Source organism: Embiotoca jacksoni, unplaced genomic scaffold, assembly GCF_022577435.1.
Source record: "Embiotoca jacksoni isolate LCO1_2020_lvr unplaced genomic scaffold, fEmbJac1.0.p SCAF_3, whole genome shotgun sequence".
In the NCBI taxonomy this organism is placed as follows: domain Eukaryota; kingdom Metazoa; phylum Chordata; class Actinopteri; family Embiotocidae; genus Embiotoca; species Embiotoca jacksoni.
In genome coordinates this window covers 22,830,354-22,857,836 of record NW_027185381.1, presented here as the reverse complement: position 1 = coordinate 22,857,836, position 27,483 = coordinate 22,830,354, and the positions used below count along the sequence as shown (strand labels likewise).

At 40.6% G+C, this 27,483-nt stretch overlaps 1 protein-coding gene across 1 annotated transcript in view; it reads left to right on the top strand.

Moving 5' to 3' along the window:
- cdh13 (cadherin 13, H-cadherin (heart)) overlaps positions 1-27,483 on the top strand; it is a 314,214-nt gene that overhangs the window by 242,968 nt on the left and 43,763 nt on the right. The window contains exons 9-11 of the mRNA XM_069162896.1: positions 3,006-3,146; positions 15,210-15,392; positions 15,486-15,739. Coding sequence (XP_069018997.1) covers positions 3,006-3,146; positions 15,210-15,392; positions 15,486-15,739 — 578 coding nt within the window. The remainder of the gene's footprint in view (positions 1-3,005; positions 3,147-15,209; positions 15,393-15,485; positions 15,740-27,483) is intronic.

Below are 27,483 nucleotides of genomic sequence, written 5' to 3'. Positions count from 1 at the left end.
CAGTCTAAGAGCAGTGTCTCAATCAACAGTGTGCCAGTAGAAGTTTTCTGACACCTGGAGGAAATATTCCCTGTTGCTGCAACTCAAGCCCAGAGTGGATGTGAACATCTTTCCTCGGCCAGGTACTGCCAGGGAGTTTATAATTGAGTTGAGACTCAGGAAATACTCATTAAGACGTTGTCAGTCACCAGAGGAGGCCACGCTCAATGTGTTTAGACACCACTGAGACTGCAGGTATCCCAGAGCCTTGCTCTTTTCCAGCTGGAGGGCAGAAGTACACGTCTGTGCTCAGGTGTGCATGTGTGTGTTTTAGACTTGGCATGTGTGTATTCAGGTGTGATTATGTGCATGGCTACACTAAACTCACAGGTCCGTGGAGCACCATCTGCCTGCACAGCGTTTGATTGAGCAGGAGCTGGTTGTGAGGGGCACCCCTGTCACCCACTATGTGTGACAAACTATTGATAGAAACACCTGTTTACTGTCTTGCTCTTTCCACAATGTGTCCTGGTGCAGCTGCTTGAATGGATGGACTTTACGACAGGAGGTGGTGCCGGGCGAAAGGCTGGTCCTCTTCTGTGGATGTAAAGTCTACCATATATAAGAAGAGTTTTCGGTTCACCTTGCACTTAAAAGATTTTTAATGTTGACAAGTGTATCTTCTTGTGATTTCACCCATTTTACACTCAAACGTTCACTCTTGATTGCTGTGTTTTTAAAGTCAAAATAAGGGTGCTACTCACAAAATGGTGACTGCAAGTGGACACACATCATCCCATTGAATATGCCATTTCAGTAAAAACCCCTGTCCAGATCCTCGTTGATGTGATCACTAAATTGAGCTTCAAGGTGTCTAGCTATTGATCGTCTGATCTCCCTCTGCCTGCCTCAGATGAAATTGATTAAAGCAAACGTGCACATTCATCGACGATAAGCCACTACTGCTCAGTCTGACGCGGAGCACACAGTGTACTGTGAACAGCGTGAGGGGATACTGGGTCACGGCTATTTGTCAGTAAATCATGTCATCAACAATAATCAGGTTGACTGTCCACAAGTATAAAGATCAGGGACACAGTTTGGCATAGAGTGAGAGGTACACACACCGGTGAAAGGGAAGTCACAGAGTGAAAGTAACTACAAATGCAGCTGAAGGAGATTCTTAACACATATAAACCAGCTTCTATCATTCCCATAAGTGAGGCCTTCACAAATCAAAGCAGAGAAATTAAACCATGAATAATATACATCTAAAACCATTTTACCACTGTTTTTGCCAGCTGTATCCAACTCTGCAAGGCTGTAATGATGACGTGGAATTTAAATGAATCTCTCACTGGCAAACAAAATATTTTCACAAGCTGCTAGGGTGGTAATGTAACTACCCCGTAAAGCAGGCTCGGCTCGATCGGCACCTCAGAGATCGTCAGCTGAACACCCGCCTGTAGGCATTTTAGGGCCTTGTGAAAAGCTTGTATTTTCTTCATGAGCCCAATACTGAAGCAAAACAAGGAAAAATAAAAAGCAGAAGAATTCCTGTTATTAATTCCTTATCTGCTACCTAAAATAAGATTTGTTGGTCATTTGTTTTGTTTCTCCTTTTTTTGTGTCATATGTATTCAAATTTGAAAATAACAGCGCAATTGCTTCATTTGAGTGTGTATTCCAGGGGTCACATCTTTGTCTCTGTTTGGCATCAGGGCACGATCAGAGGAGCGATATATATGCTCTCATAGGTTAATGTACAATGCAGGAGAGAGCACCAGCAGCATTCTCAGTGAGACAGATGGATGAAGTTTATTAAGCATGTGACAGTTAACACCCCCAGTAGGGCGCAAGCACTGTGGCTGATAAATAAATGTTGGCTTTACCAGCCCCTTCCCCCTGTTATTTGTATACCAGAGTTAACATTTCTATTAGGCATGAATTATGGCAACAAATGATGATTGCTGCTATGATCATTATGAATGCAATCCTCTCGCTGTATGTATAGGCTATATTTCTACAATTGTTATATAGATTGGAGATGCTGGCAGGCCACCAAAAAGACCAGATATCTAATTTGGCTGTTTGCACTGCGGCTATTTCAAGGACAGATCCTTTTTCCCTTACATCCCTTACTTCAGTTTGGGTTTCATCAATCTTCAGCTCATTCTTTAATATCCAACATCTTACCAAAAACAAAACTAACCAAAATATAGGAAGAAAAATTGTAAAAGCTCAGCAAAATTCCAGTTTGAAATATAATTTCACAGATTATATTGAGGGAAATACTTTATCTATACAAGCAGGGCACAAAAATCCTTGATCTCCGATGCCCCAAAGCATTGTGGAGGATGTGTGTGAAATCCAGCTCTGAGCTCTCAGGAATCTTTAAAATGGATGAGTATGGTTATACTTTGATGCCATACTGCACAGCCTTTGGTATACTTTTTCTTTTTTTTTTTTTTTTTCCACCCTATGTGTTCTCACTGTACAAGTATGAATTTCAAAATGTGTGTTCCTGACCTTGTCCTTAGAGCTGTGGCGAGTGTTTACTGGAGCTTTTAACACTAGTATGTGAGTGTGAGGGTGCATATTTTCAGTCTGATGATTCCTTTTCTGCCTCATCCAGTCGAGTACGTTCAAGCCTATAGCAGCTTTCAAGCTTTGTTAAGGGGTCTCAGCGTTATGTAAAATACAGTGATAATGGTTAGGTTTTTCTTTGAGTGGATTAATGTAATCACTCAATAGCTAATCAGTCATCTAGTAAAAAAATGTCAAAGATTTGCCTCTCAAATAGTTTCTCAAGTATTCAGACTTTGCTAATAACCAAGAATAATTAGGTATAACTCTGACTCTTTCATTCTGTTTAAGTGATAATACTTGCACCACCTTTGCGTTTTATTTCCTATCTACACTTTTCTTTTCTACACTTTATCCTCCTATAAATACATGAATGTATAAATGTATTTGCTGTATCTCACTTTCTTTTAACTCTGAGTCACTGTGTGTTTAATCTCCAGACGCTGCCAACAACAACATACGAGTTAGAGATCGTGGCCAAGGACATGGCAGGAAGTGAGGTGGGCCTAACGGGAACAGCCACAGCTACCATTACCATCACAGATAAGAACGACCATGCCCCAGAGTTCACACATCCGCTGGTGAGAAACACTCCCCCCCCTTTCTCTCTCTCTCTCCTTCTGTTGAATGCTGTTTCTTCTCTTCAACTCCCTGGTCACTTCAACTTCTACAGACATTATGTGAAAAAGTTGTATTTGTTTACCCCTCTGGTAAGGGGAGGTCCAAGGTCAGGGTCACTTAGAGCTAATAGATAATGTACTGCAGTTCTTCAAGGACTCAGGACACAGCAACAGAGCAAACACGTTCCAATAGCAAGCTTTAACCAAGCTCTCCGCGTTATGGAAAGATTATCTGACTAATTAGTTGGATTATTGAGGCATGTAGTGAGTGCTCTGAATCTTATTTGGTCAAAAGTTGGCAGTCAGTTCGACTTTAATTAATTTTACAGTCTTTGATAGAGAGTCTTACTTTTGAATGAAAAGTTGAAAGGTTATTGTTGAGCGGATTTTGAGCAAAAATACAGCATTTTGTCCCCTCAAATTGTAGACAGTTCCCACAGCGGTTATGTACAACTACATACAACAAACCAGAGGGTAAGAGCAATAAAACATGAAAATAGTGATAATTTTTGAAATATAATATGAATGAAATGAAAATAATAGCCAGGATTTTTGGCATATCATGTAATAATGGTGAGCGTATAGCTGCTAAAGCCAGAATAATGTATGTAAAAAAAAAAAAAGGTTATAAAATATTTACCTTAATGTAGGTCTCTGCTTCTCTTTGCTGAAAACATATGCCTTTAAAACCTACTAGAAAAGAACAGGATTCCATTTTCTGAGCAAACAGGGCACCTGAAACACCTTGGAAGAATGTATTATATTTAATGTACAGTGTTAAAAGAATAGAAAAGTAGTTTGGATATACTTAACGAGTAAGGACCAATATTTATCTTCAAAAAATACAGATTGTTGAGACCTAATTTTGTTAATGCAGTGTGGGTGTTTGTGCTGTCAAAATTTATTTTCTCTGTGTATCTTATTAGGAATATTCTCTTTTAATGTGAAACATGTGTTGAAGGAAATGTTGAATTTGATTCTCAGTAACTTAAGATATCCACTACACATTAAAACAGGGGCTTATCAGAAAGCACTGAGACTAACATAACCAGGAAAAATTATCTCTGTAATTCATACATTTTTGACAGTTTAGCACTAAGCTCCCTGACATTCCTCAAACAATTTGTTCTGAGCAATGTTCTGGTATCAAACATGATAACAAGCATTGGTCTTCTAATGTTTTTTTCAAACAACATGCATACATATGAAGCCTAGAAAATGCAGGAAATACCTCATCTGTTTATCCGCGCTCGACAGCAAAACAGTGGAGCATCACACGCTTTGTCCAATAATAATGAGCAAGTGAATGTACTTAGCAATTACTGTGCTGACTAAATTGGGTTTGGTAGGTGTCAGTCTATGTGAAGGTAAAGGGAGAAAATTAAACATGTGTTAACATTGAAAAATATTAATGAATTTCAAAGAAATCACATTTCTCTGATGTTTATAAATTATTTGTATTAGAATGTGTGTGTTTGTTGTTGATAGTACAATTAAGTAATGTAATTTAGCTTAAACTTCCATGTAGAAGTTTGCTCATGACCAAAGGTATGTAATAGTGTCGGTAAAAAAGCCACCCATGCATCAAAGGTTTAAATATAAGCCTGACCCTCTTTGCATTAGAGGTGAATTAAGGCCGTTCCCTCTATTTCAGATTTTACGGTAAACCAAACAGGACTAGAAGCAAGGCTCCACCAAACAGGTTCAATTCGTATTTATGTAGGATCCATCATCTTTGATGGGATGGCTCATGCAGACTAAACATTTTTTGTCCTTTGGGATGTCTTGACAGATGGACTTTATGGAGACAAGTCGCTTGCACTGCATTCAGTTGCCCCTACACAGACTTCCACCTCCATAGTTAATTTACACATGTGTTTTCATCCAACTCAAGGACTCGCATCTGTCATAAAAATATATTTCTGACCTTGTCTGCTAAGGGTAAAGCTCAGGGAAAAGTCCAGAATGGATCACAGGGTATGTATGTGTGTGCAAGGAACATATGTGACATGTAATAATGCATGACTGTAACCGGGTGATATGGGTCCAGAGGTAAGATAAGGGAATATTTGAGCACGAGTGGGAGTTGACGTGTTCTGGTTCACTGATGGTTTGTTTAGTCAGGAAAGCCTTGATGCATTAGTGAAAAGCTAACAGACTAAACTGGTGCCTGGCAGTCACGCTATAAGATGTAATGTATGTATGTATAAAAAGCAGAACAAAATAGCATGAATAGCAAAAAATACTTGCTACGATGGCTGTTTTCTTTTCCCTTTTCATCCCCTCTTTTAACATCTGTAGGTGGAAAAAAATGGGAGAAACGAATGGAGTCCGGTAGAAAAATACTTTCCCTGCACCTTAAGGTGCTGTGGTAACACTGAGTTGTGTGTTTTTTTTTTTTTTTTAATGGAAACGCCCACAGCTGTTGTCAGATTTTGAGACACATCACGCTTTTGCCCGCAACCAAACCTCCCCTACAGCCCTCCCATGATGCATTGGGGGTGTCAGGGGAGCTTGTAAGGAGCGCAGCTCAAATGTGAAATGTTACAGCTCAGAGGGCTCGGCGGGGCCTTGCAGAGTGCACCCTGTCCGTGTCCCAGTTAATGTTCTCATTTCTCACTGGGAACAGATCCGTTTAACGGCGTGGAGAAATGGAGCTTTTATAGAACAAGTGTTTGAAGACACTAAGCTTCCTGTATAAATCCTCTAACCTCCACTCTCCCTGACCGCTTTCCAACCTGCCCATGAATCATCTATGACCTCTCAAATGACCGCCATCGTATTGTGAGTGTACTTGCGTGTGTATATCGGTGCTGAGCCTGTGTCAGCAGCAGTTCTTAAGCTTTCCCTGTATAAATTATTCAACTAAAATGTTCAAGTCTTTTCATAGAACTTTTTAAATTCCCCTCCTTTACAAGAATGCTGAGTTGTCTTTTTCTGAAGACACCACCTCCTGCGGACCAGAAGTAAGCTTTAAAAGCTCATCTTCCAGCTGATGAACAGAACTCAAGCAGGGAAAGATAGAGAGACGACCGGAAACGATGCGTAGAAAGTGGATACGGGTCCCACAAATCCCAATACAGGGAGAGGAAAAGAAAAGGGAACAATCACATGAATGTACTGGAGTTGTGTTCCTTTCTGGTATTATTCATTTACTGCACTGTTGCTGGATTTTTATGAGTTCACATTATGTTTGAATTCAGCAAACATAATCCCTACGCAGGGTGCCTTGGTTTTTCCTCAGACCTACCTAACACAGCTCTATGCACAGACACAACTTTATAGCTTGTGGAGTCTTTGTTTCAGACCCTCAAATCCTCAGATCAGCCAGCAGAGAATCTGTTTTCCTCTTCCTTCCTGATTCATCTTTGTGCATTGAAGTTACTGAAGTTATACTTTACATGAAAGAATCACAAAGCAAGTGAGCATCAGTTTTGGGCTTTCAAAATAATGAATGTTCAGTTCCTGAATGTGGTGTACAGTAGATATGCAGTCATTAGTTGTTATTGCTGTCGTTACATGATCAACATCCACAATCAAAGAGTGAGAAATTATCCATCTTGCAATGCTTTTTCATTTTAGTTTTGTTAATTGGAAAATAGAGCCATAGCTGTTATTGCAATTGAAAACACTTACTGTGTAAAGAAATAAACAGTAAACTATAAACAGACTGCAGTCATTGTGCATAAACATATAAGTGGATGGGCATTTTCAATTTGATTGACAATTAAGAGCCCGTGTTGCTAGGAGATGGAATGTTATCTTGAAAAAGTGAGCACGACATGTTTGACCTACGAACTGATACTAATTTATTTTGTCCCTCTATGGCTGTGGCTGTTTTTCATCAGGTTTCAATATCTGTCTACAACATCATGCTATTGTTTTTGTATTTTACGTAGAAACTGAAAGCGTACAAACATATTGGGGTATATTTCTACATACAGTGTTGTTGAGAGCATGATTTCTTTTAATATATTGTTGACCAATGACATCATTTTTTGCAACCTTGACACTTCTTTTGTCTTTTGTGGGTCAGTACTCTCCCCTCGATTGGGTTCATCCACCCTCCCTTTTCAAGACTCAAATTAATGTACCTTTCCTTTTGTACAACTACAGGAATTATAAACAGTTGATATGTACACTGTATTTTTGCATGACAGCTCCATAGCTACGTTTATCCTTATATCTATTGCACAGGGGCTTCCCATCACAGTGCTAAGTGCTAACATGGTTACCTTCCCACTGGATGCCCAAGAGACTACAAAAGTTCTGACAAAAGTTGATTTTTGTTCATGTCATTTTCATGTCTCCGATATTATAGAAACAAAATAATGATTTAAAACACACAGATTTGGATACAATCAAATCACAGTACCAACACTGTCAGAAACGTTAATGTATGCCATCATGTCATAAAAATTCCAGTAGGCTATACAAGTAAGAACAAATATACAAATATTACCGACATATCCTGATTTCCTCCCCTTCAAAAATGTATGTTCATTTTATTTTTAATGTGAAGCACTGTTTTGGAGATGAAAAGCTGCTTTAAGTGAACAAGTAATGTTAAATGGTGCATTACAACCTGCCCTGATAATCACTGATGCAATACTGAGATATGAACTTGTGGAGAATGCTTAAAACCGTCAGTATAAAGTGTCAGAATTAGCTGAACAGCATGCCGAACTGCCATTTCTTTTCCCCTTAGTAAGTTCTTTCCAAGGATGGATGATTCACTGTAATCTATCTTCCCCTTTTTTAAATCATAAGCTGAGGTATCCTCTCTTACAGGGAAATTTATTGCATTTTCCTACTGAAGCTCCCTTTGCAGGGGAATGGGCTCTGGCCTGATTAATTTTTATAGCTAGGGTCTAATCCTATTTTTATGAGGAGTGGAAACGAGAGGCAAAAATGATATGGCAACCCTTGGAATCTCTGTTGTCTGCAAGGGCAGATATGCATGCTCCTGTAACGAAGATGGATATTTCTCCTCAGGAATTTTATCCGTCAATCACGGCAGGCTGTTTATTATCTGTATGTGTTTACTCTCAGTCTTACGTGCAGCGTCTCAAGGATTACTTGCTGTGTTGAATTTCATATTAAGCTGTTTTACAGGCTAGCAGAGAACCTGTGGATATTGTTAAATTTCTGTACCAGTTGATGCTGTATCAGAGCAGACCCTGACATAATCGTGTCTTCTCCCATACCGGCCACCTTTTGCCCTTCACGTGTCTCGCCTCCTCTGATACTTCATTCCACCAATATCCTGATCGCCCCCTTCATTCTGCTCCTCTGCACTCGCACTGCTCGCCTCACCTCCATTCTGCTCCGGCGCTGTTAATTCTGCGCCATGTCTGACCGGGTCTATTTCCCCTCTGCTCCTCATAACAAGCCCATGATGGACCTTATCACTCCTGTCACTCAAACTTCCTGACAGCCAGTTTCTGTATTATTATTTTTTTTCCTCACTCAATTTTCCACTCTCTCTCTCTCTCTCTCTCTCTTTGCCTGTCTGCTTCTCCCTCTCTCTTTTTCCCTCCGCTCCCTCTTCTATGATGACCAGGAGAATATGCTCACCTGTAATCCATCTGTCCCGCTGATAAAGACGTTAGCAGTGATGGGTGTAGAAGCAGGCGTAGGGCAGCAGGGCCCTGTCAGTGCCGGTCTGTCTTGGGGGATGGCTAACGGGTGTCACGGATTAGTCCGGGCCCTGCATGATTGCTTCGCCAGCTCTGAGATACACACGGCGCTTTACCCTGGGTGATACGTTGGCGGAGCGGGCCAGAAATCTCCGTCACAAAGAGAGAGGAACGGGGAAAGGATTTGTGCGCTGTATGTCAAGTTAGAAGCATGTTAGGAAGGACAAGTGTGCGCTCGTGGGTGTGCATGTGTGAGTGAGTTATTTGACGCAGACAAATGCACGAATGGATCAGGTCACAGTAAGATGTGGTGAGTCAGAGTTTATAGTTGAAGCTTTTGCTATTTGAGATTCAACCTGTTGGTCAGCTTTTCAGTTTTTCCCTGAATCCAATTGCACTTGTTGGATTATAGCTTAAATCAATACACTTTGTGCAGGTTTGCAACTTTATTCTACTCTACTCATCATCCATAATTCAACAAGGACTCATGTATGAAGTCTTTTTTATTATTTCCTGCCAGCAAGTATGCTGCATAAAGCAGGAAACCCTTGAGGGTTTTACCAGGTAATTTAATTCAGTGTGATGCCTCTTGACACACCAATCTTTCAATGAGACACACAAGATGCACTGGAAAGATGGATGAAAGTTGTAATAGCAACAGTCATGTTGTCCCTCACGTCTGAAGTTCCCTCAGAAGAATGTTGATGCGTTAGAAATCACAAGGCCAGCTGCATTCTTCACAACAAGCTCCTACGGTCCTCCGTTTTCTCAAGAGAAGTGGCCTCTGATTTTCAAGTAATCTGTCAATAAAAGTTTGTATTGGTTTTAATATTAGTTATTATTGTTGGAGATTTACTAATTCATTTCAATGAACAATTTCTTCCAACCCTTTACAGAAATGACAGGGAAACAAAACAAAGGTTCAGCATATTTTTGGATGGAAAAAAAAAAGCCTTTCTCACTGAATACACTGTGACATGTCGAAGGCTGGGACACAAACTTTGATACTTATTTGGCACAGATCAAATTTCTTCGACACCATTTAGTATGAAATTATTTTTTTGTCATTTAACATGTTTATTGCTAGGCTACATCCACGTTAACACGTTTTTGTTTTAAAATGCAAAACTTTAGCAACATTTACACAGGAGTAAATCTCTTGAGCATCAGGGAGCTGGTACTGTAGACGACAGCATTTCCCGTACAGATCACGTTGTTCAAATTTAGGTCAAACTTTATTAGAATAGCTTATTTCACTCTTTTAAAAAAAAAAGAATTTGGCCACATACCTGCAAATTTGCATATGCTGCAGTAACTGGGGCGTGCACAGGCCAGCTAGACAGCATCCACCGATAGCTTACAAGTGGAGGTTTTAGGGAACATCGGTAAACTGTTACGTGTATTGACGAAAAAGTTACAACACTTTCGGGTGTGAAACTTCACCGCGGCCAATCGAGACAGGCTGTCCAACACATTTCTGTGTAATGTATCACCTGTGTGACTTGAATGGCTTTCAATCCTTTTTGGAGACATGGCTATTAAATATACTGCCTGCCTGTATTCCTTTAATATGTTTTTCTGTTTTCAAACAAGTCTCATTGACGAATATGAGATCTGTCATGTTCGGAAAAGGTAGAAAAGCTGCTTTGCTGAATGTCAGATTCATCAAAATGCTATCTTTAGAAACAGGCTGCACAGAAGCTGTTGAAATTTAATAAAGACACAGGTAAGCTCATTAACTCTCCAGGCTCTCTTACTGTATGCAGGATTAAACCTAGGGGGAAGAGTCAAAAATGTGTGTGCATACTGTGTATAGGATTGTGTGTGAAGATGAGTGATCGCGTGCACAATGGTGCCTTGTTACAGATTTCGAGTCCGTCTACACCTCGTTCTGCTGAGAGTTAAGCTGCTTTTGCAAGCAGATAAAGGACAAGCAAGTGCTGCTTGAAATTGTACATAATTCTTGTTTAACTCAGGCTGATTTCTTTCCAAATTTGACTTTTACCTCTGTGATATCTACCGCAGTATTTTTACAGCGTAACAAAGAGGCTGGAAACACTAAATTAGTGCATGGCTTCATCATGTAGAGTGTGAATATCTTACAAAGTCTTATGCTCAAGGTGCAACATAATTTGGGGATTTTTGTATAGTATCTATTTTCCAGATAATGTGTTAGGATTCATCCACTTAGAGTATGCTCTCTGATTTCTAAGAGCCATCTAGGGAGGATCCACAACACATCACGAAAGGTGAGATGGACGAAGAAGTACTTATGGAAAATTGTAAAGATACCAACAACAACAAAAGCGAGAGGGTGAAAAAGCAGCTAACACATTCAAAATGATAAACTTCAAAATGGCTCTATTGCAGCGCCTCGCTGCTGTGATGTGGCAACGGAGCAAGAGTGTCTTGGAGGCAAAAACAGTCGCGTCTCGGGAGGTTTAATGTGATGGGCCACTGTTATGCGTGTTCCCTGTCAGGGAAAATCTTTGGGGCAGCGGGGACGTGTCACAAAGTACTTTCCATTAGGACAAATGAACAGCTGCTCAACTGTCTGTCGAGTTGCCTGTCAGTGCAGCCACAACTGTCATCTGTATTCATAACACATTCTGACAGACATCCAGGAATAAAATAAGTTGATCTCCCTTCGTCTGTGTGTGTGTGTGTGTGTGTGTGTGTGTGTGTGTGTGTGTGTGTGTGTGTGTGTGTGTGTGTGTGTGCGTTTACTTAGTTGCAAAGGCGTGCTTGTGTTTATTGGTGTATATCTGTGAGGTGGAGAACAAGATGAAAAAGTCAGATAGATACATTTTCTGGTTTATAGTGGCCAGATTACACTTTTTTCATTTATTCGTACTCTTTTCTTTTTCTGTCCTTGTGTATTAAGGTCAACGCTCTACACACAGCAGCAAGACTGGAAGAAGAGGGTTTGGGTTTCTGTTTTGTAAAAAGGCAAACAATGCCAGCTGGCAATGAAAGACGAATTAAAAGCTTGTATAAGAAAATGGAGGCAGTTTCCATAGTAGTGTTAATGAGGCAGAGCGCATTTTAATGTTACCAGGGAAAGCAGACAGATGCGTATACTCTTCTGAGCCTTAACGTCTCTTTCTCAGGCCTTTTGCCAGAAATTGAGGCTTCCTTTGCAACCCCATCTGTTGGAGAAGAGGTACATTGACTGTTGTTGACAGTGTTGAGATGAAAGTTTTGTGGAATTATTTTGTGTCTTCAATCAACCAGCTGTTTTGCTTCGGCTTGCAGGTGCTTACCACTTGAGGTTTTGAGTCCGATTCAGAGGAAGTTGAGAGAAAAAGTGGGAATGGGTCCAGTCAGTACCCCAATGTAAATAAGGCAGAGAGCTGGTGGCAGTGAGCGCTTGATCTGCAGTGGTGATATATGGATCGGGCAAGCTATGCATTTTGCTCTAGTACAGGCAATTTACTTATTGCTGCGACCTATTACTTCTACTTAAGTCTGAACTAATAGACTGTAGATTGTGCTTTCAGCTAAATGCTAGCATCAGCAAGCTAGCATGCGTGCAATGAAAAGATAATGAGGTGATCACTGCACCAACATGATGTTATTCCTTGGTACTATTTTAAGTTATAATAACTGACACGTTAATGGTGTCATATACAAGCTTCACAACTTGACATGTAAGGTCATATGATTTACTGTTTTATTATAGACTATGTATAAGGCAGGTTATATATGTTTATATTGCACACGTATTAAGGCAAACCAACAGATAATTAGAAAAGTAATCAAAAGTATTTCAAGGTATAATATTATGATATCTTGACCTTACTATGGTAAGTGCCCTGGGAGAACTTATGTTGTCATTTGGCTCTATATAAATAAATTGAAATGAATAGTCAACAGATGAGTTACCAACATAAGTCATAATCAAACGCATAGAGCAGTGCAGTCAAAAGTGTTGAAATCGTCGAGTGAAACATGACATTAGCAATTTATTCATATGATCATCTTAAGATGTGACTATCACCCAATGATCTTTTGGCAGCATGGCATTACCTTGAAGGTTTATGGAGCAGATTATTGAAAAGTCAGACATGGAAGGAGATGGGGAAACAGAAAATCGATGGCACGCTGTGGGTTTTTCTCCTCCGAATATTAAACTTGTGAAGTGTAGGACTCTGTGATTTATGGTCACTGCCAACACTGTCTGTCTGTCAGTCTGTCGATCTCTGCATGTTTGAAAGTGCGTGTTTGATTGTGTGTTCATTGTTCAAGCTCAGAGTCTGTAGACTGTGTGTGTGTGTGTGTGTGTGTGTGTGTGTGTGTGTGTGTGTGTGTGTGTGTGTGTGTGTGTGTGTGTGTGTGCCTGTGTCCAGGCCATGTGGTCATCTTTTTCTGAGAGCTGCTACTGTAATTGGCTCTCTTTCTGGAGCTGGGAGTCTCAGATACAAATACACATGTGGATAACAGCAAACTTGAAGGCAGACCGTCTTTCCACCTCTCTCTTGCCATCATCTCTCCTCTTCTCTCATAATGTGTTTAAGTCATTTCAGGCCAGGTGCTTTGCCCAGTTGTCAGTCATTTCCTTCAAGTCTTTCAGGTGACTGGTTGCTTTGTGCTCCGGGTGGAATTGGGGCCTTATCAGCGGCAGGGCAGGGCCCCAATGGCCACATCACACAGAATACAGCATTTTCTCCACCCGCATGGCTGCCCCACATGATTAAACTCAATCTGACTGTCTGCTGTCTGTACTCTGTGTGTGTGTGTGTGTGTGTGTGTGTGTGTGTGTGTGTGTGTGTGTGTGTGTGTGTGTGTGTGTGTGTGTGTGTGTGTGTGTGTGTGTGTGTGTGTGTGTGAAGGACGGCGAGAGCTTGCAGACAAAGTTGTGTTTGGGTGTATCTTATCTCCAGTTTGAAGTCCAGGGGGAGGACCAGAGGAATGTGAATCACATGCATTTGTTCTGGGCTTGTGTCTTTTATTGTGTGCAGCGGGAACTTGTACTGTAGGTAGGATTTGTAAGATGGCTTTCACCACTTCAGGGTTGTTCACTATAGCTTAAAGCAAATGCTGTATCAATTCAGCATCCTCCTAATTTTCACCCGCCGCTTTTGTACCGCACCACTGCAGGTTTTGCAGGACAAAAGGGCCGACAACGCACACGTGGGAACAAACATAACTTCCTTCTTTTAAGAACATTGTGTTTCGATCCCGCGCTCCCTAAATGACTGCGAATGGCTCAAAGTGTTTTTTAAACAAGCTTTGGATGAATAAAAAAGGGAGAAAAGAAAAGAGGAGAAATCAATGTTTGTCTCTCTTCAGATAAATGCATGGAGCCAGGCAGTGTGAGGCAGTAAGAGGGTAATCTGTGAAACAACAATACCGTGGGCTGACAGGAGACGCAGTAATCTAGGCTGGACCAGCGCTATCCTTAAACAGAGTGTTCTGTGTCTGAAAGATTACACTGTAAGCTCTGACACAATAATGGTCCTGACACACACACGCGCGCACACACACACACACACACACACACACACACACACACACACACACACACACACACACGCTGACTGAATTACTTCTGGCTGCCCGGAGCCTCTGCAAGGGTAACCCTGATCACAATGTAGTCTTTAGTGGAAGCCTTGCAGGCAGAATGCATCGATAAGAATCTGATTGAGGCCCGCTGCCAGCAATGAGCAGTGAGGTAAAGAGTGATTGACACTGAAGAATAAATGAGATGGACTGTGAAGACTCACCGACGAAGGACATGAATAATGTTTATTCTGTTGTGTGCATTCATGTGTTTATATTCCTCCTGTGATTTAGGTAAGCGTCTCTGTTGGATTTGACTGCAGAATGAGTCATCAAGTCTATCTACTATTTTATGTTTAATTTTCTTTTACAGTAGAATTTCTTTCTTTCTTTCTTTCTTTCTTTTTTTCTTTCTTTCTTTCTACAACAAGTACACAGCAATTGTGCATGTATGAGTCATGCCTTTATGTGTTTGCAGAAAAGTTAAAAGACACTGATCACAAACTATTATTTTCCTCCCTAAACTACTTTTTCCTCTTAATTGAGACAGAGTCCTGCAAATATGCAATAAGCCCAGATGTTCCACTCAAGTTTGAATCATTATCAACTCAGGCAGATGACTTAATTCATGCCACCTAAAGCAAATTTGTATCTGTTCACGTCCACTTTTCTTCTTACATATTTCTGTTGGACTTACTATTCAGTAGCACTGCCTCAAAACTTCACCTAACAGCCGGCCTTTGAAGTCTTTTAAGTTACATAATGTATCTTCTGATACAAGGTCTTCATCTGAGTTGTCTACTCTGTCTGATTCCAGTCTGATTTGTTCTGTTAGATGAAGGTATCCTCAGTTGTCCTCTCTCCGTTTGGTTCCTTTTAACAGTTTGAGGCTCGTGTGCTCGAGGGCTCGACGGGCGTCGTGGTCAACCTGACAGTAGATGACAGAGACGACCCAGCCACGGGGGCATGGAGAGCTATGTACTCTGTAATCAGTGGAGACCCCATGCAAAGCTTCGAGATCCAAACTAACCCGGACAATAATGAGGGGATGTTGTCAGTTGTCAAGGTAAAGTACTGTGTATAAGATTTCCCTATGCCTTTATGTAATCTAGTAAATTAAATAATAACCCTTACCTTCCCAATCATTTTCCCCATTCAGCCTCTAGATTATGAGGCGTCTGATTTCCATACACTACTCATCAGAGTGGAGAACGAGGACCTTCTACTTTCCGATGTGGGCTACGGGCCCAGCTCCACAGCCACCGTCCACGTCAAGGTCGAGGACATCAACGAGGGACCGGTATTCTTCCCGGACCCCTTCATAGTCACCAGGATGGAAAACATTCCTGTGGGCAGCTTTGTGGCCTCGCTCAATGCTACAGATCCAGACATATTAGAGATACAGAGCGTCAGGTAAGAATCTCAAAGTAAAATGACGTGATAAATGAACAACAAAGTCCAACAGAGACTAGTAATTGAAATCGAGCTGCAAAACTGCTCGAATTGTGTATGAGAAAATTAAAAGATACAAAGAATGCGAGAGCTTGTTTGTGTTGTGGGGATTGAGAACTATCTGCTGTAATTCACAGCTCACTGTTGTCAGTAATGAGCTTTTAGATTTCCATTCAGTTGAGCAGTATGATGAAGTATCATTCACAAATGAGACTTGTTGAGCAGCACTTTACATTTTCTCTCATAAGGGCAATTCAGTAACATCAGCGAGCTGTTAGATGATGCTAGCAAGGTGATTGTGCAGGTAAACAAAAGTGAAAAATAATTTTATCCGACTAAATCACTTTTCCAGCTGTTTGCGAGATCTGAGTCTGTTAGTTCTCACCTGTCTCTAATGTGTTTTTGAGCCGTCATCACTCCATCTTTTTATCTGCTCATATTTCTCACATCGTCCTCACTCCTGCATCACTTGTCTCCCATGGTCAATGCATCCTGCTAGGCTGCTTTATCTGTTTGTGTACGCACACAAAATATACCAGCCGGAAAATTTGCAGTTTGCAGGCACAGGTCAAACCGTTCACCCCAGTCGACAGAGAAGTCACAGAGTGAGGAACTTCATTAAGTTGAGCTGTGTTACAGCAGAAACCCCCTCTCAGATATTACCATCATCATAACAGGAAGGCTATTAGTTGCACTACATATTACAATACAAATTATTCCTCTTGCTTCCTGGGGAGCCCCGTAGCGTGTGCTGCACTTCCACTTTACAAGAGTTTCCATCTTGTAAAGTGGCACTGCATTTATTGGCTTACAGGCCTAATTTATACTCAATTTAGTTTGCTCTTTTTCCGCACCCTTGGAGTTATATATCATGTAGAAATAGTTTTAAATAAACACATGGGGATAATATAGACCCAGGGAAATAAAACTCACCAGATCATGACCTTACTGCCCAGATTATTGATGCTGTTTAATGTGCTGTAAAAGGAAGTCACTGTTGGTATCAAATTCCACATAATGTGGAGTTGTTTCACTGAGTGGGATGTTAGATTCAGGAAATGTGCCCATAAAGCTTTGATAACTGGTGGCCTGACATCACCAGTCAAGTCACATGACCGTATAAATTTCAAAATCTGTGATAGCACGAACTGGCCTCTGAATACAGATGTTGCTTCAAGGGCAGTTTTTGTTGTTGTTGTTGTTGTTGTTGTTGTTCTGGTTATAGGTTTTAAAACAAGATTTATTTTTCTACTGAATACTACGGGTCACCTCCTTCAAGCAAAAACGCTTTCACAGTCAAAGCACCCTGCATCTGGAACTTGTACACTTTGTAACATGGCTAATGACGTGTCTATGTGTTAATTTGTCAGGTATTTTGGTCATAAACCAAATTAAAATTCTGACCTGATGATGGCCCTGCATGGGTTCACTGTTGTATCACAGTTCATCCTTTGGAGAACATAAATGTGCGTACCAAATTTCATAGCAATCCATCCAATATTTATTGAGTTATTTAACTCCAAAACAACATATGAACCTCACTATGAACCTCACTGTGGTGTGAGGAAGAAGTCAGGGGATTATGAAAGCCATCAGAATTTACTGTCAGTCTGCGAGACCAACGTGGTGGTCTTCATAAAGCCACTTTGTTTGTGTGGCTTTGTGTTAAATTCATGGAATCGGAAGACTCAATTGATATCACAACAAAGTAGCAACATAGCCACAGGAACATGAATGTTAAAACACTGGCAGAAACTGATTTCATGCATCAGACAATCCCAGAGAAAGGGCAGCCTCCCCTACAAAGCTTTTTTATCAAAACAATCAAAGTTAAAAAATGGTTTTATTTTCTTGCGCCTCTTTCTACACTCAGACGCGACTGCATCTTATCTGCTCGTCCTTCAGCAGTCATTGGTCTTTGGTAACCCATTTACCACATCCACTGCATCTGAAAATCACTGAAACAGAAAAATGGCCAACTGACGCAAGAATCAAGTTTTAAAAGTGTGCTGTCATTGAACAACAATGTAATGGAACCGATTTCTATACGTCTCACTGAGGTTGGAGGATGTTGAATAGTATTTGCTTATGTCTCTTTTTCTCTCTTACACGCACACACGATTTTAATGCATGTGAATTTTTAAGCTATATCGATCACTTAAAAGCCTTCTCTAAAAATGTTAGTGGTCTTTCATCTATCTATAGCCAAGGAGGGTGTGTGTTTTTTTTTTACATCATCTTTGCATCTTCTGTCGCAGGTGTGCATCTTTCTAACTTTATCCTTCCCGCCAGCTCCGCTCCTCTCATCCTCTCATCTTCAGCATACATTGCTGTATTCGTTTTATGGCCTGCCTGTGTGTTGTTATTTCATCCTCTTGACATTTTGGCAGTAACTGTGACTTTGAGGTGTCATAACTGTGACCTGCAGACAGGTTTCGGGACGTGGTGAAAGGCAGACATTTGGAGAAGTGGAAATAGAGAGGGGTGTGTGCGCAGAATGAAATGTCAGAAATAAAAAAAAAAGAGATGTGTTTACCTTCTTCTCTCCTTCCCTGTCTGCCTCTGCATAACAGCACAGGTGTGTGTGTGTGTGTGTGTGTGTGTGTGTGTGTGTGTGTGTGTGTGTGTGTGTGTGTGTGTGTGTGTGTGTGTGTGTGTGTGTCTCAGTGTGTCTGCCCCCTGGGTTGAGAAGGTCAAATGCAATTGACATGGAACACAATCGGTCTGACTCGCTGGTCAGAATATGTAGTCCTCAATGCCCGACACACATACATGCACGCATCGCTGTATACATTCATTCTTTCTACGTTTGGAGCAGTTTGTTCACACAATGAATAACGTGCATAAACAGGCTTCCCATAACAGTGTAGTGTACGACACGTATTCAAAAAGCTCTGACACTGTTCCTGTTGCATGCGAATGGAGAACAGCACAGCATGCACGGAGCAGGAGGAAGTCATTACTTTTGTAGGTATTTGAAGTCACGTTGCTTGATCAACATCAAGAAACAGCATTGGGTAAAGTTTTCTAAACAGTTATCAGCTCAATTATAAAAAGCATTGTCCTTACATTGAACAGCTAAGCCCTATTTCCACGGGACTTTTGTTTACTAGGGTTTTCCTGTGATTTATAATAATTGCAGCTGCCATTTGGGTTTTTGAAATTGTGCAAATCTGCCATGTGTGACATTTCTGGATAACAGCTCGAACCCAAAAGCAGACTTCAGCTTTGTTGATACAGGATTTAAATTCCAATGGGGCGCGGGGAATAAAATATTTTTCCATGCTGCTTTAACTGAATATTATTATTGCAGGTGGTATTTGCGCCAACGCCTAATTAAATGAAAATGCAGCACTTCACATAATGAACTCTGCCAAGTCCCAATTCCATATTACACTTTATACAGTAAATACCACAAGCTAAGTGTGTGAATTATTTTTTTTGTTAATAAACAAAAAATCATTTTAAATGTTTAATAGTAACAGGAAATTATATTAATGCTACTAATGCATGTTTTTCAGGCTGAGTCTTTGAAATGTTACTGCCACTTAAAATTCAAAGACATATTCAAAGATAGTTATTTTTTATTTACTGGAGCATTCACAGAGCTGTTTCACCACCATCCACAATCAGTCCAATAAAAAATATGTTTCAATAATGTTTTCCAGCTGGAAGCCGCTCAATCATGCCTGTTTTGCATTGCGGTGTCTGGGAAAAATGTCCATCAAAAATCAAGCTTCTTTTACTATGTATGCTGATGTTTATAAGAATATTTTATTTTCTCACTTGTCCAGTGTCAACACTATATTCAACACTGGCCTTTACACTCTAACATTGAAGGCTGTCTTCCCCTGTGGTTCACACTCTGGTGGTTCACTCATTTAGCTGATTAGACCTCTCAGTACTGTCTGGGAGTGTCCAACTGTGCTTGATTGACATCATCATCAATTTTTTTTTTCCCCCACCTAATAAGACGTGACAATCTTGTCCTTTTGTCACTCATACTCATAATCAGACAAAATAGGCTGCCACTCCCGTGTTGGTTGAGTTACTCATGACCTCACCACTGCCTAAATATGCAACACTTATCACAAGAAAGAGGGAAAGTGGACCTTTGCAATCATAGTCACATATTTGTATACAAAATAGTCATGGTTTGAGGACACATCAAACATTTGCAGAATAACATCTTTACCAATCTCTTCAAACACCTTTGGTTGAATAAGTCATGAAGTCCTGATCACTTTACGACGTACCACAAATAAAAAAAAAAAAAAAACAGAACTTCTTTCAGATGATTGCTTTGCTGTGTGACACATGGTTGACCATTTTTTAAATCACAGATAGTTTCTGTATTTGCTCCGACATAGGGATGACATTACATCCAAAGTAATATATTTTCAGGGTGTTCTTATAACTGAGTTATTAGCACATGTATCACATGGACACATATGCCTAGAGTAGTGAGTCCCCGGCCAACCCTAACCCTAACCCGGCCATCCACACCATCACTGCAGGTCATTCCCCTGCTCTCTCCTGCCTTTTTTCCTGTCAATAATCCACTGCCATGTCCCTATGCATCAACAAACATGAATAGAAATGCTAATTGGAGGCCTAATCACTCAAATTATGACAATTACCAATTATATTTGAAGGAGACTGCAGGAATGTACTTCAATAAGAAATAGGTTGCGCTGCAAAGCTTCTTATTAGCCTGGTTTCCAGCCCATGAAGAACCCAGCAGGGTTAATCAGGGCTATCTCATTATTCAGGGTATTAGACAGCTTTCCTTTACCTAATTTTTTTCACTTAATGTTGTTGAGAAACAGGTTGTTTGCCTCTGAGGGTGCGCAACAGTGGAGCAAAGAAGTAAATTAATTTAGTTTCCCTTTGACCACATTCCATGGTCCAGCTCAAAAGCCATGACAAAACTGAGGAAATGCAGGTTGAAGGTCAAACAAAACTACTTTATTCAAACTTAAACAAAGTTAAACCCAAAAGAACAAAGGAAAACACATGATGAAGTAGTATGGTGTGAAGCTGTGTTGTGTGGCATGACACAATCATGCATGTGAGTGGAGAAGTCTCTCTGAAGTGAAGAAGGGCAGAGACTTTATGATGTGGAGACACCGGGCCCAGGTGTCCCCAATCTGTCTGATGGCCGGCTACAGCCTCCTACAACACAGAGCTAGAGCGTACAGATCAAAAACAGGCAGGCCATCACACCACGGACCCTTTGAAGTAGCCGAGACACTGATGAGCCCCAAATGATTTTTCAGTTGTTAATGATCACATCATCTGTCTTAATGTTGATGATGTGATGGGAAAGCTTTTCTGAGTTGTATTTAAAATCCTTTGACAAAGGATTTGTTTTACGCTACATCTAAAGTTCTTGTGACTCACGCGGAGACATTAGCATTAATTAAACTGTGCTCAGGGCCAAAAAAAGAGTGACGTTTTTAATTCACCTTATTTTGCACTGTGGTGAAAATTCCTTTCTTTCTGAGGATTTCCATTCACAGCACTTTCCCTCAAATTGACCCTAAGATAGTCCCTACGCTCATTCTTACCTGCAAAGTTACATAATTACAGCAAATATTAGTCGTTTTAATCCGGTTCAGTATTTAGGCCAAACCATTAGACTCTGTGGGGATTTGTCTCCTGTTTCCGCCGAAGGAGGTTTTTCTAGCCCTCTTGACTGTGTTTAGGGTTTTAGTCGAGCAGAGTGGTTTTATGGAAGTGCTGAAGAAGTGACAGAGTGGATTTTAGATGGGGAAAGTTGGACTTTTTTATGACAAACGTTTATCTGGTAAACCTCACAGAAGGGTTTTGCTTGGTGCGTGGGTAATTTGACATTTAGGACATTTTTTGCGCTTCAAGGTGGTATTGTACCTTGAAATTTAGAAAATAAAACAACTTTAGTCGGAAAGTTTACTCACATATTCTCCAAATCCGATCTTAAAACTCTACTCTTCATGGTGCTCTGGTGCCAAGCCAGTTGTCTGTGAAGAGGGGAGCAAATAATGTGAAGTGTCATTAAGAAAGTTTGTCTAATTTAATTAGGTCTCATTTCCAGTGACAAGACTCTCATCAGTTGTCAAATAACTATTTACACTGAAGTAATTGATGCTTGATGGGAAATGAAAACAGAAAGTAAAGGACCTTAGCTGCACTCACTGCCACAGTTTGAACACAGTGTGCACTTGTGCATAAAGTTTGATCAGAGTTGATGCTGGTATTGGCGAGACAAGGAAATTGTGCCTGTCCTTTGTTTGTTTTATGGATATTGTTACTTGTCTAACATGTGTGGTTAGTGTTTTTTGTTTTTTTCTAGTGGTCAGAGTAAATATTAGCTGCGTTTATGGACCAAATGGAGACAACAGGTTAAAACAAACCAAACATTTTTAAAGATTTTGCAGAAGCTGCAGATAGCAAAAATAAAATACTTTTTTTTTTAGCCTGTTTCTCAAAGTTTATGTTGCCACATAGCACCATTTGTCCCAGTTTAGCCAGTGCTCAGAGCTCTCCAGACTTAACCACCTCTCTACCGCGGCTCCTCCATCTCTAAAATACATTTAAGTTGTTTTCTTCTTGCTTTTGAAAATAGGGAGAATTTCAAACAGTTGGGTCATCCATTATTCAGCAGCTACCTGTCTACTTTCACTTCTCACTCTGGTCCTGTTCAAGTTAAAAGGGATTGGACTTAAAAGAAGAAGGCTGGGGTACTGGAATGTCAGGCATGAAAACTGGCTGCCAGCTTTTGGGAGCTGCGGTAAAAGAAGAGATGTGGAAAGAGAGAGTGAGAAAGATCAGTGGACAGACAGACAGACCGTGAGGATGACAGCGTGTGTGCGTGTGAAGAGGTGACTGCGCTACAAAGGCTGACCTGCAAAGGGTCAGACATTGAGATCGCTATCGGGTTAGCCTGAAATTGCCTCTGTCTGCAGCAGGATAACCAACAGAGGAAGGAACAGAGCGACAGACAGGATAAAGGACATGAGAAAAAGATGTCAGCAAGAATTACCCAGAAAGCACTCTGGGGTGGATGTAATGTTGGGAAGCAGCCAGTGAGAAGTAATTCACCTACTGACTTTCACAAGAATTTAATAATACTAGTGGACTGTCATTAGTGAAGATTTGATTTGCTGCAAATGTGTCCTGCCAGCTATGCTGGCCCACTTAAATATTCTGGTTGTGGCAAAGTGCACAAAGTACAAGGTAATGTGGATTAAACTGGAAAGTGAAGTATAGAGGAAATCAATAAGACTCCTGCTGAACTCTTACTAACTAATTCCAAAAGTTATCCCAAAGTTCAAAGTAGCCACGCCCGTATAACAGCAGAGCACGTTTGTTTTGTCAGACATTTGAAACAGAGAAGTGAAATCCTGCTGAATGGATTCTGCCTATAAGCACTCTCTCCTTCTCTCTCTCTCTCTCTCTCTCTCTCTCTCTCCTTCTCTCTCTCTCTCTCTCTCTCTCTCTCTCTCTCTCTCACTGCCGCCTTCTCCCAACACATCACATTAAAAATTAACCCTGCACAGGAACACAAAACTGCAGAGCCAGTAACCGGTTCATCCAAACAACTTAAGTTTTGTTTGTGGGCTCACTCTCATCCGGGGTCAAAAAGAGTACAGTGTACTTTTAAGTGTGCATCAGCAATAGTGGATGTTTAAGCCATTTTTAAATCACCAAAAACAATCTATACAACTCTCATAAAAACTACACACAATCACTATTTTTCTATAATTTAATGGCTGATGGTGATGCGCATGGATTGCTAATTAAAGTTATAGTGAGCTGGATTATATCCACATACCAATAATACACCTTTTCTTATGTTTTAGATGTATTATAGTGTTAAAAATGAGTTTGCTCTCTCTTTACATTTTGCTCTTCTTTTTTGGCACCCTGATTTCACTTTCTTTTACATTATGATGTGCAAAGACATTTAAAGGCTCCAGTATCAAAGATCAGGCATCACCATCACCCACATTTGGAGTTGATCCTCTTGCACACTGGACTAATAGTTACAAAAGTTGTTCAATCCTGTTGTATGTTCATGGGGTTTGGAGCACACCAAACAAAAAGGTCCAGTTAGGTCGTGGAAAACTCTGGATTAATAGGACTGTTTTTATATGCACTTCACGTGTAAGTGCAAGGCTGCTTGAAAATAGCATTAGTGAAAAGAGTAATGCCTAGACAGTGAAACGACAATTTAATTTAGATGGATAACATTTCAATCCCACGTGTGGTTAACCAGAACGGGGTGACCATGTGAAACAATTAACATTTCCAGTAGTGTACAATGAATAGTCTCCAAAACCAAGAGAAAGATGCATTAAATATCTTATATATATTATAAATTGCAAATATATACTAATCTGGCATTCAATGTTGAGCTAGTTTCGTGTTTAACTGCTTACTATTCATTTGGCCGGTGCTCAACTAATACCAGTTGAAGGTGAAGCAGGACGTTCATGTAATATATTTGGAAATGTTTTGGTCTCTTCATATAGCTCAGCAAAACACACCCACACAAACAAAGACAGAATTTAGACGAATGTGCCTCAGACGTCAAGGCATTTTTGATCCACAGGCATCAATAAGACTAATCAATACTGTCATAAACAAAGCCATTTTCAGAAAAAAGGACTACACACTCTGCAGATAATGTGACTTCTTTAAAACCTCCATCAAGCTGCCACCCAGTATCATGCAGAGCGACGTAGCTGCTGTTTAAAGCAGCTTTGCATCCTCAAAAAGCACAAGATGAGCTGTCTTAGAAAAGGTTTCTCGGATGCAAGTTGCAGGTTTTTTCATTTTGATGTTGCTCTGCAAGGCAAAACAGGCTGAGTCATTCAGTCTCCTCGTTTCTTCTCTCTCTCTCTCTCTCTCTCTCTCTCTCTCTCTCTCTCTCTCTCTCTCTCTCTCTCTCTCTCTCTTTCTCTCTCTCTCTTCCTCGTGTCCTCCTGGGTTGTGAAGAGACTGATTAAAGGCTAATCAGATGTTTAGATTTGTTTCTCATTTCTAGCAGCTGACTTATGTCATGCCAAATGTGTGGTAACGGAGGGAAGAGTGTGTGTGTGTGTGTGTGTGTGTGTGTGTGTCTGTGTGGGAGAGAGTCAGAGACAGAGAGTGGGGGCAGCGAGAAGGTTTAGTCATATATTCAGTGTGCCAGAAAATAATAACAAAAAAATATATATCTTTAAAGCCAAGAGGAGCAGGCAGAGAGGGATGCTGTGCTGTGAAGCAAGAGTAAATTGCTTTTCTTCCTGTTAATTACAGGGTTATGGTTTTCAACTGATGCAAAGAGGTGCTATTTTGCACCTTATTATGATAATAACTTTTTTTGTTCTGTGTTACTCAGGCTTGGTAATTTATGAAAATTATGTCACTTAACGGTGCTGCTCCACGTGTATGTGATGATATATAGCTGGTGCGTCTTCTCCGTGCAGTCAAAGGAAGTGTCCCCGCACACTCCTCTCTGTTCCTGCCAAATATTGACAGTTCAAACCATTAATTTTCATCTCCCAGTTATAGGCCACCATCTCTCTGCGCACACTACGACACCGTTGCTGTTAAGTCGACACATTGGGTCTTTGTTCGGCGTACTCAGTGGAGCGTCTGCGGTTGTCGACTGGAGCTGGCAGAGAGCCTCTTCCAGACTTTACCTGGTTCCAGTGAAGAATAGTGAACGGGATGAAAGGAGTGAAAAGAGGCTTTGAGTCTTTCTGAGATGGTGTAAAAGGTAAATCAGACGTAGGTTGAATATTCATATTCAGTCACACTCTTCGGTCTGATATAAGCCGGGAAGGGACACTGGATGAGTAAATGTAAAAAGAAGACAGGAAGAAGCAAAAAAATAAAACGTTTTTTTCTAGAGCTGCTGCCATTGAGACATGAAGGGAGGGAGTCAAAGTAAAATAAATATATGAACAATAAATGTAAAGTGGCTTCTATCACTCGTTTAAGTTTGGATGTTTTCTCTGCCTGTCTTTACATGTTCAGTTTTCACCTTTCTCCTCTTTAATTCACACACCTGTCAAGCTATGACAGGAGACAGCTTTTTTTCAGAATTTATAGTTTTCTCATCAGCCTTCTTGTAACAAATGCAAATGCACAGTGTACATTCCTTAATTGAAACACCTTCCCACCTTTTCCCTTGCTCGGCTCAGTGGCACGTACAAAAAGGCAAACCTTCCCTGAATCTTTGTGACAGATGATTGATGCAATACGTGCCAGCGTTTTTGCTTTTCCCTTTGTCGGTGCTGCCACATTTATTTCCCCCGTACAGACCTGCTGCACTGTGCTGATACAGAGCAGAAATATGAACAGGTGTGACATCGGTAATTTGTCCACATGGCCTCGAGCAATGGTTGGCCAAAACCGGGCAGCTCAGCTTAGTTTAAAGTTGAAATCCAGCCCAGAGCAACTGACCGAGGTCTTTGTAGGCGACCCCAGAGGAGTCACTTATGTTTCAAGCACAATGGCTTCGAAGCCGAGTTCTCCCTTCTCTTTTTCTCCTCTCTCTCTCTCTTTGAGGTCTCAGAAAAAGGAATGGAATAATAAAAAAGAGAATTTTATCATGTCAGGTATAAGTGGAAATGTAAATGTTGCTGACCTCTGACTAAGTAAGTAGTCGAGCTAATGCCCTCACTTCAGCTCGGTAACACTTGTTCAAAGCGAACTGCAGTGTTTGTTTCTTTTCCTTTCCTTTCTGCCACGTCAGTGAGGTTTGTCAAGGCCCCGTGCTGATTGAAAAAGCAGCAGCCCTGCAGTGAGTTGGATAACCGTTACTTCAAGTATGCAGCCCTTTCATAGAAGATGCTTGTGAGGCACAGGAAGTCAGCAGATGAAAGGAGAAAAAAAAAAGCTATAAAAATAATGTCTAGCGTAGCACTCTTTTCATAATTTTATCAATCCAAACAATTATCTCGTAACATACCTCTGAATGGACTCCCTGTGTTGGCTTAAAATGATTCTAATCAGCATATTTTGAGGTCAGATCAATGTGTAATGTGAAAGGAGTAACTCGTAATGACAAACCTTCAGAGAGTCATCCCCTGACTCGGCAGTTACCCACAGCTCTGTGGACCTTAATAGCTTCTTCAGGCTAATTTTGGGGTTTTACGGCCTACAATGTTATTGTTTTGGTTCAAACTGGATTCATACTTTATGCAATGGTTTAGATACCTTCAGTGTTGGTTATAGTCCAGCATCCACCCACTGATATCACTGCCACAATGCTAAATGTTGGTGTCTTCTATATGTAGCCAAGGGTTATAACTGCACTTATACTTATAACGTCAATAAAATTATAAAATGGACACGTCCTGCATGATCTCTGCCAGCAAACACTTTATTAACGTCCTCCACACAGTCAGCACAATAAGCACCGAGCTTCCGTTTTCTACCTTTCACAATAAAAGGTCCTAATTATACACACTGCTTTCAGGCGGAACTTGACTTAACAATAACAGCAAAGGACAAGATATCTAACTTTACTATTGTTTAATTGTACTATCTGCAGTAACTGTATTTACGGTCTGCCTTGTGATTTACTTGAATGTGCAACCTGTTATCACAGCAAAGCGTGAAAAAGTTTCATGCGTTGCCATGATACTGGGTTGGAAGGTGAGACCATTTAGCTTGCTTCATATAGAAACATATTGTATAAATTCTGATCTTCCTCCACTGGCATCAAA